The sequence below is a fragment of the Nerophis ophidion genome, linkage group LG02 (assembly GCF_033978795.1).
Source record: "Nerophis ophidion isolate RoL-2023_Sa linkage group LG02, RoL_Noph_v1.0, whole genome shotgun sequence".
NCBI lineage: Eukaryota > Metazoa > Chordata > Actinopteri > Syngnathiformes > Syngnathidae > Nerophis > Nerophis ophidion.
The window spans coordinates 17,832,508-17,848,840 of NC_084612.1; the positions used below are offsets into that span (position 1 = coordinate 17,832,508).

At 35.9% G+C, this 16,333-nt stretch overlaps 2 protein-coding genes across 4 annotated transcripts in view; both read left to right on the forward strand.

The window, feature by feature from the left end:
* LOC133537403 (ras-specific guanine nucleotide-releasing factor 1-like) overlaps nt 1-4,280 on the forward strand; it is a 71,891-nt gene extending 67,611 nt beyond the window's left edge. For both annotated transcript variants that reach the window (XM_061878413.1, XM_061878417.1), the window contains one exon: nt 1,441-4,280. In XM_061878413.1, coding sequence (XP_061734397.1) covers nt 1,441-1,533 — 93 coding nt within the window. In that variant the 3' untranslated portion in view covers nt 1,534-4,280. The remainder of the gene's footprint in view (nt 1-1,440) is intronic.
* Nucleotides 4,281-6,329: 2,049 nt separating this feature from the next.
* On the forward strand, nt 6,330-16,166 carry ctsh (cathepsin H). Of its 2 annotated transcripts, none has more exons than XM_061922292.1 (12): nt 6,330-6,451; nt 7,642-7,673; nt 9,413-9,518; nt 9,597-9,667; nt 9,748-9,852; nt 11,031-11,117; nt 12,032-12,087; nt 12,174-12,255; nt 12,320-12,388; nt 12,467-12,573; nt 14,702-14,842; nt 14,929-16,166. In XM_061922292.1, exons 1-11 carry the CDS (start codon nt 6,385-6,387, stop codon nt 14,835-14,837), a joined length of 918 nt encoding a protein of 305 aa, XP_061778276.1. In that variant the 5' UTR covers nt 6,330-6,384; the 3' UTR covers nt 14,838-14,842; nt 14,929-16,166. The 2 variants fall into 2 exon arrangements, with proteins under 2 accessions (XP_061778276.1, XP_061778268.1); XM_061922284.1 differs by having other exon boundaries at nt 14,702-14,833.
* Nucleotides 16,167-16,333: the final 167 nt, after the last annotated feature.

The window sequence follows — 16,333 nt, forward strand, 5'->3', positions numbered from 1 at the left end:
CACAAACACGCATCATCATACACGTCATCATTCTGCGACGTTTTCAACGAGAAACTCCGTGGGAAATTAAAAATTGTAATTTAGTAAACTAAACCGGCCGTATTGGGGTGTGTTGCAATGTTAAGATTTCATCATTGATATATAAACTATCAGACTGCGTGGTCGGTACAAGTGGGTTTCAGTAGGCCTTTAAACTTTTTTCACCAAGTACCACCTACATAATGGCCAATATTAAAATTTAGTAGCATAGTAGGCCTAAGTGTTCACTAAATACAAGGCAGATATTTTATTTAACAAGTACCTTTGATACTTTGGACCACTGTAACATTACACATAGTTTAAGCAGGAACACTGTGAAACGAGGAAAATAAAACAATGTACTTTAATCAAGTAATTACTTGGCATGGCTTGGGATGGATCCTCCGTACCACTAGTGGTACGCGTACCACAGTTTGGGAATTGATGCTCTATGTCATAATCTCATGCAAAGTTCAAATTAAATAGTTTAAAAAATGCAGGAAAGTAAACTGTAGTGTTGTATTATTGACAAACTACATATAGACTCTGATTGAAGACAGACGGATTGATGTATCATATTCATGTTCAAATTAACATAAAATTAGTATAATGAATGAATATTAAAAACTGTAATTAATGAATATTAAAAAAGTTATTTCTTCTGTATTTGTATTAAGTGTCATCAGAACATTAGATCTGACTTAAAAAAATATTTATTTTATTTCTATATTTTATACAAGCAGAAATAACACACAAAAAACAATATATGTTGTAGTTTATTCTGATATTTTTGTTTGCATATGGCACCATGTGGATAGTTTAATTGAATAAGTCTCAGTTTTATATTGAAATTAATCATTTTTGGGGGTATTAAAAGCATTAATTAGCTAACATAAATCAAGGCATTAATATAAAACAGCATTCTCTTTATTATTTTAAATATTTCCATTTACTAGAGAAAATATTGTGGAATGGCCTAAGTGTACCTACCAGAGTGCAGCTGGGATAGACTCCAGTCCTCCCGCAACCCCGAGAGAGACAAGCAGTAAAAAAATGGATGGATGGATGGATGGAAATATTGTGTCACAACAGACATCACACGATAAAAATAAACATGCTAGTGCAATAAGAAAACTTAAGGAAACTGTCACCACACAGTTGTTATGTGCCAACATATAATATTAAGAAGAAGAAGAAGAAGAGTACATTTTATTTTATACTGCATTTTTATATCCCAGAAAAATCTAAAGTGCTACAGAATTTAGGTGTTGGCCGACAGATAAGCTTGCTTGCTCAAAGAAGATTAAAAGAAAAAAAAGTACAACTGTAAATTAAATTATATTTTTTTCTGTGCTCATTGTACAATTATTTTTCATTGCAATCAAACATAACTCAACATCTTTGACGTTGTTGTTCTGCTAGGTGGCCAGGTACTTGTTGGACAACAGCTCCGTGCTGGACGAGGAGAGTCTGTACGAAGCATCGCTCAGAATCGAACCCAAAACATCATCATGAAGCGGCTGGCTTAATTTCCGTATGATGTGTACAGCATCATTATGTCTTGTTTGAATGTGCATACACTGTTATTTGTATTAGACTTCATAGGCTGTGCCCTTCTTCTACATTGTCCTCTAAGACTTGGGTCAATTGGAGACTGAATCCCACCAAGGTTTTATCTATATAGTTTACAGGGTATATGCTTTTTTTGGTGTTAAAACATACTTGTATGATTATTTTCCATCTGAGATGAGAGAGTATCACATATTTTAAAGGGAATGTGCATTATATAAAAAGCCTCTCAATGCAGAGAGTGCATTTCAACACTAACTTCCACAAATATTTAGACCGTGTAAGCATGGAGTCGGTCGCCTTTAAAGTCCCTGTGTGAATGTTTTGCCTTAAAAGTACAGCGGCCTTTAGTGTCCTGAAGTGTTCATTAAACACTTACTACTATACTGTACTATATACTAATTTGGTAATTGCATGATCCTTAATTTAGAGTTAATTTCAATTTAGCACAGACACGTCAGAGACACAACCTCAAACACTGACCTCCACTCTAAAAGACACAGTTGCCCAATTACTAACCAGCTATAGTCTACTTGAATATTGTATTTTCTCGGATAGTGCCTACTTTACTCTCCTACTTACAAAAAATGAATGCCTCTCCCTAAATAAATGCTTCCCATTTACCATTAAGGACAAAAGTTATTACATCTGTTACTACTTCAGTTCTTTTTCCACACCGTTTAAACACTTTTGCTAACCAAAACAGCAGCACCTATGGAGCCACATAAACAATATATGTGTGGAGTCATTACACATGTTGTGAAGGAGTTACTTTGGTAGTATTAAATATCTGTATTAATGCTCCATTGCACTTGACAATGTGGTCGCCCCATAATGTTGTGTATGTGTGTGTGTGCGTGTGCGCGCGTGTGTGTGTGTGCGTGTGCGTGTGCGTGTGTGTGTGTGTGTGTGTGTGTGCGTGTGTGTGTGTGTGTGTGCGTGTGCGTGTGTGTGTGTGGCCACAAACCATGGTGGTTATGTCCCAGGGAGATGTGGGCCTTAATAGTTCTGCCCAGTCTACTTCTGTTTTGGCCATTCTTTCTGCATTTACACTTAATAGTTGTTTTTTTTTTAAAATCGATTATGGCTCTCAATTGTTTCCGGGCGTAGCTGCGTTAAATAAATACCCGCAATGTAGGAATTATTAAATATAAATCAAATATTTTCATAAATACAGCATAGAAACACGTTTATGACCTTCTAAATGTGTTTTACCATTAAAAGAGCCCCCTGGACACAGAATAATACCATTTAGTAAGAGTGTCAAGAAAATTGATTGCAGTTCTCATTTGGAACGATTCTTAATTGATTAAAAAATATATTTTTATTTTATCTTTTATCTTTTTTTTTTTGAATCTATCCTGTCTAGCCACTCAGGAAAATCATATTGTTAATGTAGATGCCCGTATCCACTGTCCAGATTTACTTTAGAAGAGGAAGTGTGGAATACTTCTCTAGTTGCCTTATTTGTAATTGACTTACTTAAACGTTTGGGTAGCATTTTGTTAAACAAAACCAATTTTCTTTTAAGTAGAATGTAGAATGGTATCATAGCAGTGTATCTATTTTATGGAGGAGCGTAGTTAATCCTTGAACTGGCACCCAATGTAAACAAAAAGTATTGATTTTAAATCGAGAATCGATTCTGAAACAAAAAGTATTGATTTTGAATCGAGAATCGATTCTGAATCAAATCGTTACCCCCAAGAATCAAATTGAATCGTGTGGCGCCCAAAGATGCACAACCCTACCATTTAGTCACCTTTACAGTCTTTTAAGCCAATATAATAATGCTGCCTGAGGCTGAGCCAATCAGTAGCCACGATACTCAACAGCATGCTCGGATATGTTTGGTCTCCTCTCTCTAGTCGCCAATACTACTGTAGTATTGATATTTTTATTTAGCCATTGTTATGCTTGAAAAGACCTAATTTAGGACATCTTAAATAGTTATATTAAGTATTATTAAGTGTGTATATATATATATATATATATATATACAAACATTTGTATGTATGTATATATATATATATATATATATATATATATATATATGTGTATATGTATATATATATATATATATATATATATATATATATATGTATATGTATGTATATATATATATATATGTATATGTATATATATATATATATACACACACACACAGTGGGGCAAAAAAGTATTTAGTCAGCCACCGATTGTGCAAGTTCTCCCACTTAAAATGATAACAGAGGTCTGTAATTTTCATCATAGGTACACTTCAACTGTGAGAGACAGAATGTGAAAAAAAAAATCCCGGAATTCAAATTGTAGGAATTTCAAAGAATTTATTTGTAAATTATGGTGGAAAATAAGTATTTGGTCAACCATTCAAAGCTCTCATTGATGGAAGGAGGTTTTGGCTCAAAATCTCACGATACATGGCCCCATTCATTCTTTCCTTAACACCGATCAATCGTCCTGTCCCCTTAGCAGAAAAACAGCCCCAAAGCATGATGTTTCCACCCCCATGCTTCACAGTAGGTTTGGTGTTCTTGGGATGCAACTCAGTATTCTTCTTCCTCCAAACACGACGAGTTGAATTTATTTCAAAATGTATACATGGATGATACAGCAGAGGATTCGGAGAATGTCATGTGGTCAGATGAAACCAAAATAGAACTTTTTGGTATAAACTCAACTCGTCGTGTTTGGAGGAAGAAGAATACTGAGTTGCATCCCAAGAACACCAAACCTACTGTGAAGCATGGGGGTGGAAACATCATGCTTTGGGGCTGTTTTTCTGCTAAGGGGACAGGACGATTGATATATATATATATATATATATACGTGTATGTATATATGTATATATACGTTAGGTTCGGAAAAAACACGGAGGCTATATCATCCCTACAAGCCTATTTTGCAGGTTTCCCTGCTCGTCAGGGGATTTTATTTTATATATTTTCATTCATTAATAAAATCCCCTGACGAGCAGAGAAACCTGCGAAACAGGCTTGTAGGAATGATATAGCCTCCGTGTTTTTTCCGAACCTAACGTATATTCAGCTCTACCCCGGTATTGAGCACTGTATAACAGATAAACCACAGAAACCTCGACTATATATATATATATATATATATATATATATATATACGTATATACTGTATACACGTCTCTTTGTGTATATACACACACACACATATATATATATATATATACTATTTATAAATATGCAAAAGCCTACAAAGGCCTTCCTTTGTATACAGAGGTTTTTTTGTTCAAAATTAAATAAATATGCAGAAAGCCAATCAAATAGATAATTTACATATAAATTAGTTTGTTATGCCTGCGATGAGGTGGCAATTTGTCCAGGGTGTACACCGCCTTCCGCCCGGATGCAGCTGCGATAGGCTCCAGCAACCCCCCCTGACCCCAAAAGGGAAAAGCTGTAGAAAATGGATGGATGGATGGATAGTTTGTTAGGCTTTTTATTAGTTACTTGTTTTAGTACCAATTTATTTCATAGTATTTTTAATTATTCAATGATATTCATAATTATTTAAAAAATATTTGTGTTATTCAGTTGTATCATTATCATATTTTTTGCCTGTTCTGTTTTTATGCTTTTCAAAAACATGTTGCGTCAGGAAAAGCGCCATGGAGTGTAACCTCAATTATTGAAATTAATCTGCCAAAGTCCCTCATCAGAAAGGGAGGGGATGGATCAATCATCTGATTGGTTGAACTCAATGTGTAAAGAATGGAATTTGTCATTTTGGCCGCCCCATCTGCTGATGAATAAATAAACACCTTGGGCCACTATTTCCTTAAATATGGTAAACAGATGCCGCATCGGCAATATACTGTAAAAATAATTAGAATATATTAAAAATAAAATCATCCCGCCTAATACATGCCATACTCCCATAGACACAAGCCAATATATGAGAAAATGCCGTACATATGATGAATTAATTGTTGAAATCAAATCAAATGGAGGATGTTGGTAATAGGTTTCATGCAACCACACAATGTGACACTTTCACTCCGAATTTTGGATTTTAAGGATGAGCTTTGTACGTAACGCAATGTATGTAGCAAGTTTAATAATTCCCAGCTCCTATACTCTTTATGGGTAACGACCCTTTTGCGGCCAGTGTATCATAGTTTTGCCTTAATCATGAAAACAGATGATTATATATGCCACAAAATGATGTATACTATTTTGTTGTACGATTTTGCCAATGAAGTTTTCCCTTGTATGCACAGCATAACCCTGGAAATGCTGTATAATACCTCCTCTGCTTATGATACTTCTAAGTGTAACACATTGAGTTTTAGCAGGACCTATATACAGTAGTACTATTGTGCTTATTCTTGGGATATTTCTATATATGTATTTTTACAGGCTTTGTATAGAAGAGCACTTAACAGCTTAAGTGGCAGGCATGTGCCACTTTGTTCCAAATCTATCTATATAGCACATTTGGTGTAAAAAAATAAATAAATAAATAAAGGCACATGAGATGTTGAGCAAGTGAGCAATATGCAGCGTTATGACCATTGTGTGTCCACGGCTTGAGTTGTATTTGCAGTTTTTTGCAGGGGAAAAAAAGTGTATTCTTTCCTGCTTACCTCTTGTTAATAAATATCTTCTTTCTCAGGGGGAGACGTGTTGTGTGTTTCTCACAGTGAAGCTGGAGGGATGTCAAATATCGTCATGATAAGGGAGGGAGGGAGGGAGGGAGGATGGTGGAAAAGAAGGCCGGTCATGGGATTCTAGCAGAGCTCCTTGGAGGCTGCAAAAGGAGAGCATGCCGCTCATACTGCTGACGTTATTTGTCGCTTTTGTTTATACACAACAGTTAACTTTACTCGGAGGTAAGTCATCACATTCTAATGCTTTTATTTCATCTTTGTTAGTGTAGTTTAGCAAATAGTAAATTTACTGCTTTTCGTCTGAGATAGTCACAATGATGCAGCTTACTCTCTTACAAGTCGTTCAATTATCAAAATAATATTTTATATGTTAATACATTATTAGGCATTCCTAGAAAACCTTATTTCAGTGTAGTACTCACCCTGGCAAAAGGCATGACACACTTTAGGAAACACATTTTTCCATGTGCAAAGTGCATTATATTATTAAGAGACATTGGAGGAATGCAATAACTGCATGTACTGAAAACCATCATCCAATTTGCTCAGAGTACGGTCACAGAATTCAACATTTCACTTATGCTCTGCACTGACTAAACGGAGCAGGAACGATGGCATGTGTTCAAGGGAAGTAAAACAAACACAAGAACTACAGATGCAATTTCCTTTATTGATCAGTGGGGAAAATTGACAAGGCAAGTTTATTTAGAGAGGGCTATTTTCACTTAAGGCAACTCAAAGTGCTTCACAAATGCATAAAATTATCAGAACGTAAATAAAAGTCCAAATACAGATTAAAATCATCCTAAAACCATCTTAATTCATTTAAAATGATAAAGTGTTGATAAAATACATTCAGTTGTCACATGCACTATTAAATTAAAGAGTTTTCAGCTCAGATTTACCAGACTATTTTCAACCAGTTTTTTTGTTATATTTTTAAATTGTATTAATATTCTTATATCTATATTATGAATACATGTTCAGCTGTGGAGCACCGACCACAAGAAAATTAATTCATTTGTATTATTCTTTTTCCTGCTATATAATTTTTCCCCATATTTAAATAATACATTTAATATATTATTTTATGTAATAGATTTAGTACTTTCATAATATCCCATTTGCAATTCATTATTTAAACTTTGTCGATATTTTCACAAATACCATTCTTGTGGATTAGTTGGCAGAAATCTCATGATTCCGCTGTCTCTAGGTGAAAAACCATTCATCATAATACATGAATTTATGTCATACAGTATACTGTTAAATATATTCTTATGTATTGTGGTAACGTAGAAACATACAATAGGAATAAATTTGTGTTGCGAAACAGACAGTAATACAATGACAGCATGTTCATTCTTATGATTATTAACATGATGCTTGTTTCTTTTCTTTTTTACCGTCAGGGGAGTATCAGTTCAAACGATGGATGTCACATGTACGTATCACACGATACTCCGCAATGTATTGGGCCGCCATTGTAGATTTGTTGTTATAGAAATGCTATAATCATAACAGTATATTGGTGTGAACCCAGGATGCAGAGACGGTAGGCGAAGTTCGGATAAGAAGGTCTTTTAGATGTAGAAATGGGACGCCATGAACATTCGTCACACTGACAAACAGACCAGTGTTGCAAGGAAGGCACCTCTGACAAATAAACCCTCCTGATTAGGGATCAGAAGCAGGTGATTTAACCTACTCTCTAATCAAAAAGCAGTGGCAAAGTCATTGCCAGACATAACTAAAGCAGGAAGTGCAGCAAAAATCAGTGCCCGAGCTGAAAAAAACACTAAACACAACGAAAAACTGTCACACAGATCTTGACAATATGGCTACTCTCTGGTTGATGGAGGAGGATATAATTGTTCCAGTGAAGTCATGGGTGACTCAAACAGTAACAATTAACTTTACTATACCTTCACCTGTATCTAGATTGTCACCATTTTTTGTATATTATATAACCCTGGTAACCTTTTTACTGTTTTATTATGTCAAAAAAGACTACGCTACAGTGGTGGCTGAAGACTTATGCACAGTTTTACACGTACCATGTTATCTTCGATGAGGCAACTCCTGAAGGAATTGCGTGTGAATGCTTCAATGCTGAAGTCAAACTGAAATCCTGGAATTTTGTTAGAATTGTTGAAGTAGAGCACACAATTTTGAAACGGGCTGAAAATTTTGAAGTCGGAACGGTTTAAATCAGATGAAAAATGTGGGGATTGTGGAACTTTGAAGAATGTCCAATTGATTAAAAAAATTCAAAAAATGTGGGAATTTCGGGAAAGCGGGAATTTTTGGAAAATGGTAAAAAACAACAACAACAACAACAACAACAAAAAACCTTCAATGGTCTGAATGAGTTGAAATGGTTGGTGTTGGAATTTTTCAAATCGATCGAGAAATGTTGAAGTAGCAACATGTTAAATTGAGAAATGGTATTACGGAATTCCTGGAATTTCGGGAAAACCGTAAATTTTTCTAGTTCAAAAAGTAACTTCTTTTTTTTTTTCCTACTTGGGAGGAATGTTTTTGACGGTGGAACGGTTGAAGTGGGTAGAAAAAGGAGTACCCGCCAGAAAAAAGGGTGGAAAACCATGAATTCCGGAAATTTCTGTGAACTTGGAAAAAGGGAGCCCTGTGATGGGGTGGCGACTTGTCCAGGGTGTACCCCGCCTTCCGCCCGAATGCAGCTGAGATAGGCTCCAGCACCCCCCGCGACCCTGAACGGATGGATGGAAAAAGGGAAGTTTAATTTTTTGGGACGATGGAATGTGTTGAAGGTGGGTTGAACGGTTTAAATTGGTTGAAAATTATGGAAATGGTGGAAGTTTCAAAAATTGCCGATTAATTTTGAATGTGAAAAATGTGGAATTCTGGGAATTTTTAGGATTTTTTAAAGGGAAAACCCGCAATTCCCGAATAGGCTGAACAGTTTGAAGTTGGAACGGTTGAAATTGGGTGAAAAATGCAAAAGGTAGAGCGCGAAAATCTGGGATAGACAAAGAAGTTGAAGTTAAATAAATTAAAAACTATATATTTGAATGCTTTTGAGCATTCACACAATAATAAAGATGTGAATTTTGGTGTAGAAATTGATATGTGTGTGAATGCTCCAAAGCATTCCCACAATTATGGAATATCAAAGGTTCTCTTCTGCACATATTCTTGCAGCACAACAAAGTCTACAACAGCACAGAATACTTCCATCGCCTCCGCATCTTCATAGAGAACAAGAAGATGGTGGATGTCCATAATGCTGAGAGTCACACCTTTACAAGTACAGTACAGTCACTGAGCAGCTTGCCAAAACGAGTCACTGAATACAATTTCATAAACGCCTGTTTATTTTTTTTAGTGGGCCTAAATCAGTTCTCTGACATGACGTTTGAAGAGTTCAAGAATTTCTTCCTACTGCAGGAACCTCAGGTTTGACACGTTCTGATGCTGAGAGCGATTTGTTGTTGACTCTAATGTTATGAGAACATCATTTATGACCTCTGTTGCAGAACTGTTCAGCCAGCAAGGGGAACCATGTCAGCAGGAGCGGCCCTTATCCCAAAGCTGTGGACTGGAGGGCCAAAGGCAACTTTGTGACCCCTGTAAAGAATCAGGTACGACAAGATGGGAATGAATGGTCAAAGTTTAACGGAAAAACACATTTAAAATATAAATTTTTTAACCTGGAGAGCAGAAAATTGGGATCCAAAGGTTTTTGCAGGCATAGGGACTATGCAAAATACTGTAAACTTCCATTCATGTAGTGTATACAGTATATATGTACTGTATATAGTTTATCCTATAACCGGAGGCCTTTTTTGCACGTCATTTAAATATGTAAACTATTACAACAATGTCATTTTTGTTAATAATTGGGGACGGTGTTGCGCAGTTTGGAGAGTGGCTGTGCCAGCAACCTGAGGGTTCCTGGTTCAATCCCCACCTTATACCATACTAGTCACGTCCGTTGTGTCCTTGAGCAAGACACTTCACCCTTGCTCCTGATGGGTCCTGTTTAGCACCTTGCATGGCAGCTCCTGCCATTAGGGGGGAATGTGTGTGTGTGAATGGGTGAATGTGGAAATAGTGTCAAAGTGCTTTGAGTTACTTAAAAATGTAGAAAAGCGCTCTACAAGTACAACCCATTTACCATTTACCATTAATGTAAAATATATAAAGCCATGAAAATGCAATACTAAAGAATTGCTTGTATCGAATTAAGAATGTCTTAGACTAGCTAATGCTGGGGTGTCAAAAGTACTTTGCTAAGTATAAAAATGAGCCGAAATGTTTGAATGAAAGAAACTGCTGTTCTAAATGTGTCCACTAGATGTCGCAATAGCAATTATTTGTATCTTTGTAGAGGATGCTACACACGTAAAAAAAATAAACCACATGATGAGAAAAAATGAGCAAATTACATACAGTTATTAACATCCAGTAATTTGATTTTGATACTATTTTTTTATCTTGATAGATTGAAAATTAACAACAATGAGTTAACAGATGAACATTATTACAATTAACGACAAATAAAGGTAGAATGCTATTAACCTCAACATGTAAGTGTAAAAAACAACAACAACATTATGATTTGTACATTTTCAGAATGTGCTTGTTCTATTTTTAAACAAAGAAAACAATTTGAAGTTGTCTTTATTTTTAAGTTACGGTGCTGTGATTTTACCAGTCCGGCCCACTTGGGAGTACATTTTTCTCCAAAAAAAACAAAAAAAAACTTTTGTCACTACTGCACATAATTATGGGTAATTATTCTGTGTTCCTTGGTGAGGGTCACTGTGGGAGCTGTTGGACCTTCTCCACCACAGGCTGTTTGGAGTCAGTGAACGCCATCGCCACCGGAAAGCTTATATCTTTGGTAAGAGACAACACGATGAATATAATAACACATAATATTGTATTTCAAAACGACACAAACAATAACAGATGACGCCAAATAGTTTATGGTTGAAGTTTATTTGGAACATGCATACAGTTACAATATCACACATTTACACTTTCTCATTATGTCCGAGTAAGAAGAAGCAGAGTTTATTCAATTCGACCCTATTTACATTTCATTGCAATTACTAACACATTTGTTCACTCCCTGTTCTCAATTTGTAACACAGTTGACTTCTCCTCAAGTGGTTCAGAGCTTTTCTTCCTGTCACTCACACGCAGACTAAAATATAAAAAAAAGTGTACAACATTCACTCTACTTATTATTTTATTTAAAAATAAAAAAATAAAAACACAACGTTAAAGGTGAAGACGTTCAATTTTGTGAAACCATTACAATAAATTAAATAAAAGGGGATATTTTGACCATGGAACAGTTTTTTCCTCCCTTAACAGAAAACGACAATTGACAACAGTTTTCAGAACATTTGAATCCTCATTTCATATTAAAATAATTATTTCCCTAAAATGTATATATATATATATATATATATATTCATATATATATATATATATATATATATATATGTATATATATATATATATATATATACACACATATATATGTGTATATATATATATATATATATATATATATATATATACATATAGTGATGAGATGGCGACTTGTCCAGGGTGTACCCCGCCTTCTGCCCGATTGTAGTTGAGATATGCGCCAGCACCCCCCGCGACCCCAAAAAGGGAATAAGCGGTAGAACATGGATGGATATATATATATATTGCTTTTTCTACTCGTTTTATTGGTCTATCTTGTTTTACTGACACTGAAAATATAATTTATAGTGTTGTTGTGAACTTTTCTTGTTTCAGTCTGAGCAGCAGCTTATTGATTGTGCACAAAACTTCAACAACCAAGGATGCATGGGGTATTTATTTATATTTTCATATTTTAATATATTGTCCTCATACCAGTAGGTTGCATGTACTTATGGACACACTTCACGTGTTTCAGTGGACTCCCCAGTCAGGCCTTTGAGTACATCAAATACAACAACGGCCTCATGACAGAGGAGGACTACCCCTATAAAGGCTATGTATGCTTTTGTTATCGCTTGTATAACTTTTCCTGATGATGACATTTGGTCGTATTTCCCTTAGGATGACACATGCCACTTCCACCCGCCGCTTGCCGCCGCTTTCGTCCACGAAGTTGTCAACATTTCGAGTGTGAGTGCTCACACAAATTGGAAAACGTATGTTTGTTTTTTGGTGAAATGTTGCTTTGAACATTTTCCCGCCTTGAAGTATGACGAAGACGCCATGTTGGATGCCGTAGCCAGGCTCAACCCGGTGACTTTTGGCTTTGAGGTGACGGCCGACTTCATGCACTACAAAGATGGCGTTTACACTAGGTGAGGCAGTTGTGTTGTCATTACTCACACTATGAAAAAATGCATCAGACATTATTGGTATTAAGGGTGCATATTCCAATCAGCACACAAATTAGTCATGCAAAATAAATAATTACTGTAAATAATCCAATTAACACTTTTTTTGTGCAGTTTCATACACAGTCGTCCATCACCACATTGCACTTCAAATATTGCAGCTTCACCACATTCCATATATTTTTTATTTTTCTGAAGCATATTACCGTATTTTCCGGGTGTATTGGTATCCAAGCCGCACCCACCAAATTTTAGACTACATTTTTTTTTTTTTTTACATATATCAGCTGCACTGGAATACAAGCCACAGATATATACTGGTACCGAAGATTTTGTAAATATTTATTTATATACCCTAATTGTTTCCAAACGGTGCCTGTAACAGGACAGTAAAAATAAAGCAGAAGTCATCGTCATGGACCCACTAGCCGCAGGAGCTAGCTCTCCAATGAGCTAAACAGACTCAATTTAATGAATTTACAAAACTGAAACAATACAAAAAGAATACCATTGTAAGTTCATAACATTAACACAGACACTAATAATATTCATTAGCATATTATTTAATGCTAATGAATACATTTCAATAAAACGTACAAATACTCCTACAGGCATCACACATGGATTTAGTAAGAAAGAATTGTTTAAGTTATATTGGAATAAGCGGTAGAAACTATATGGATGGCTATTGCAAAACTTACAGTTGTTGATTAAAGTGATAAATAAATATTTTTTTCAAGCATAAACGCCATGGTCGGTAACATTTTCGGTCCAAGGAACAAAAAAGGAGATACATTTTTTTTAACCGAAAGCACCCGTAGTGTGCAAACTCGTTCAAAAATGGCACTATAGCACTAACAATAACACACCTTTTCAGTGTCTCTGTCGGTGCAGTATGAAAATTCTTTGTTGAATACAAAACATTATAGCAATTAGTGAAGAAAAATCTATTAAATTAGCCACACAGTTTTATAAGCCACAGAGTTCAAAGCGTTGGAAAAAAGTAGCAGTTTATAATCTGGAAAATACGGTATACCATTTTTAATCCAAAAATTAAGCATTTCCAAGCATTAAAATATATTTAAAATGAATTCACATTCATAAATACATAACTTAATCCTAAAGCAAAATGAGCAAGGAACAAAAACAGGAAAGACATCTTTAGCCCTGCCTACTAGTGAATGATATATGAACATGTGAGTATGTGTCCTTTTACACTTTTTAAGGCTTTTTGTTATAAAGCCATTGTGTAAAAGCTAACAAAACAAAAACAAAGTACCTAAGTGTTTACAATTTGACATGGGAAATACCACTGACCTCAAGTTCAGTTGTCTTACTCCAGAGAAGACTATGTAGGTGAAAACTCTATTCCCAACTTTGTAAATATAAATACAACATACTGGTATATAATTCTTGTTGTATAAATGTAATAAATGCGTGCATGACTGTGTCGACTAGCATTTTAAACCAATGCCACAGAGTCTTGTCACATGCGCCTCCCTCTAAGCAGACTTTTGCACGACTTAAGTAATGTTGTCAAGCCTCATTTGTTATGGTGCTACTGTACTGATATCATAGTGCTGCTCGAAGGTAGGTGGCCACTTCACACCGCTACCTTTTCTTGCTTCAAGCATGCAAACTGGCCATATTAACATATTATGTGACTGATTATGTAGAACTGACAAGTTCAAATGTTTTTGATACAGTCAGTTTTTCCTGCATGAAGTCATGTGCAAGTAGAAATGGCATGCAATATGAACCTAAAATTCCTTTCCGAATCTAAAATGGGGACGGCGTGGCGCAGTGGGAGAGCGGCCGTGCGCAACCCGAGGGTCCCTGGTTCAAATCCCACCTAGTACCAACCTTGTCACGTCCGTTGTGTCCTGAGCAAGACACTTCACCCTTGCTCCTGATGGGTGCTGGTTAGCGCCTTGCATGGCAGCTCCCTCCATCAGTGTGTGAATGTGTGTGTGAATGGGTAAATGTGGAAGTAGTGTCAAAGCGCTTTGAGTACCTTGAAGGTAGAAAAGTGCTATACAAGTACAACCCATTTATCATTTATTTATTTATTTAAAATAATTGATCTTTGCAGCACTCTGTGTAAAAACACAGCCGACAAGGTGAATCACGCCGTTCTGGCCGTGGGTTATGGCATTGACAACAACAACACAATGCCATATTGGATTGTGAAGAACTCATGGGGCGTCGCCTGGGGATTGGATGGGTAAATAGAGTCAGTTATGGTGTTTATTATCATTATCATGAGTTTATTCTGTACTCAAGGATCATAGATGGTTGTTTTGTCTCTTATTTCCTCAGGTATTTCATGATTGAGCGAGAAAAAAACATGTGTGGACTGGCTGCTTGCGCTTCCTACCCCATTCCTGGGGTTTGAAAAGTTACTACCGGTAAGACCCGCTGTACTGCGATGCAAAATATGTGTAAAGTATGGAAATAAGCAAGTGTGAATTGTGCTACAAAGACAACCAAAAAGTCACAAGGTCTTGGATACGCATTTTGCTGCAATGGATTTATGTGCGTAAAAGCTCATCTTACACTGTAGTTTTTTTGTGTTGCTGAGCCAACAGGTCAGCTGCCATGTCAATTTGTCACTTTGTATGAAAGTTTTAAAGCAACAAAATATCAATGCATGGTACCTTTCTGCATTTATGTTATCACATAAGTGGGAATTTACATTGATACATAATGAATGATGCATGTGTACTACTACAGAAATAACGTTTCTGAAAGGCTTTACATACTATTACTACTAATGTTGTTGCATGTAGCCGATGTTTAAATATTCCAATAATGCTAGTATTGTCCAAATGTATAAAATTAAAAAAAAACATCTTACAGACATATAATCGTCAATGTTGTATATGTGCCGCGCAGTACTCTTTATGTTGCATACCAAATGCACCTGGGGATAGGTTGATTGGCAAACCCTAAATTGGCCCTAGTGCAGGGGTCGGGAACCTTTTTGGCTGAGAGAGCCATGAAAGCCAAATATTTTAAAATGTATTTCCGTGAGAGCCGTACAATTTTTTTTTAACACTGAATACAACTATAGGTGTGCATTTTTAAGTAAGACCAACATTTTTAAAGTATAATAAGTCTCTTTTTTATTATTAATCACATTGTTATTCTGAAGTTGACTAATAATACATAAAATAATTCTTACCATTAATGAACAGGTGCGGAAGAAAACGGATTGATGGATTAAGATGCATAAGAATGTTTTTTATTCTAAACGTTATTTTTAACACTGTGATTCCCAGCGGAATTATTCATTAATTATCGTGTTAAGCAATGTCAAAAAAGCCACATCTGGCTCTAGAGCCATAGGTTCCCTACCCCTGCCCTAGTGTGTGAATGTGAGTGTGAATGTTGTCTGTCTATCTGTGTTGGCCCTGCGATGAGGAGGCGACTTGTCCAGGGTGTAGACCACCTTCCGCCCGATTGTAGCTGAGATAGGCACCAGCACCCCCCGTAACACCAAAGGGAATAGGTGGTAGGAAATGGATGGATGGATGTATTTCTCAATAAATAATTACAATCAGCATAAGCATGTGTTCTAGCAATATTTTCGTATAATGTGATATATCTATTTGCTATTTTTCTGTTGTGTCATCATGCAATGTGCTGATATTTGATGGTTCTGTTTGTATTGTTACCATGTGAAGCACTTTGAGATCTCTCTTTGAGAAGTGGTATATAAACA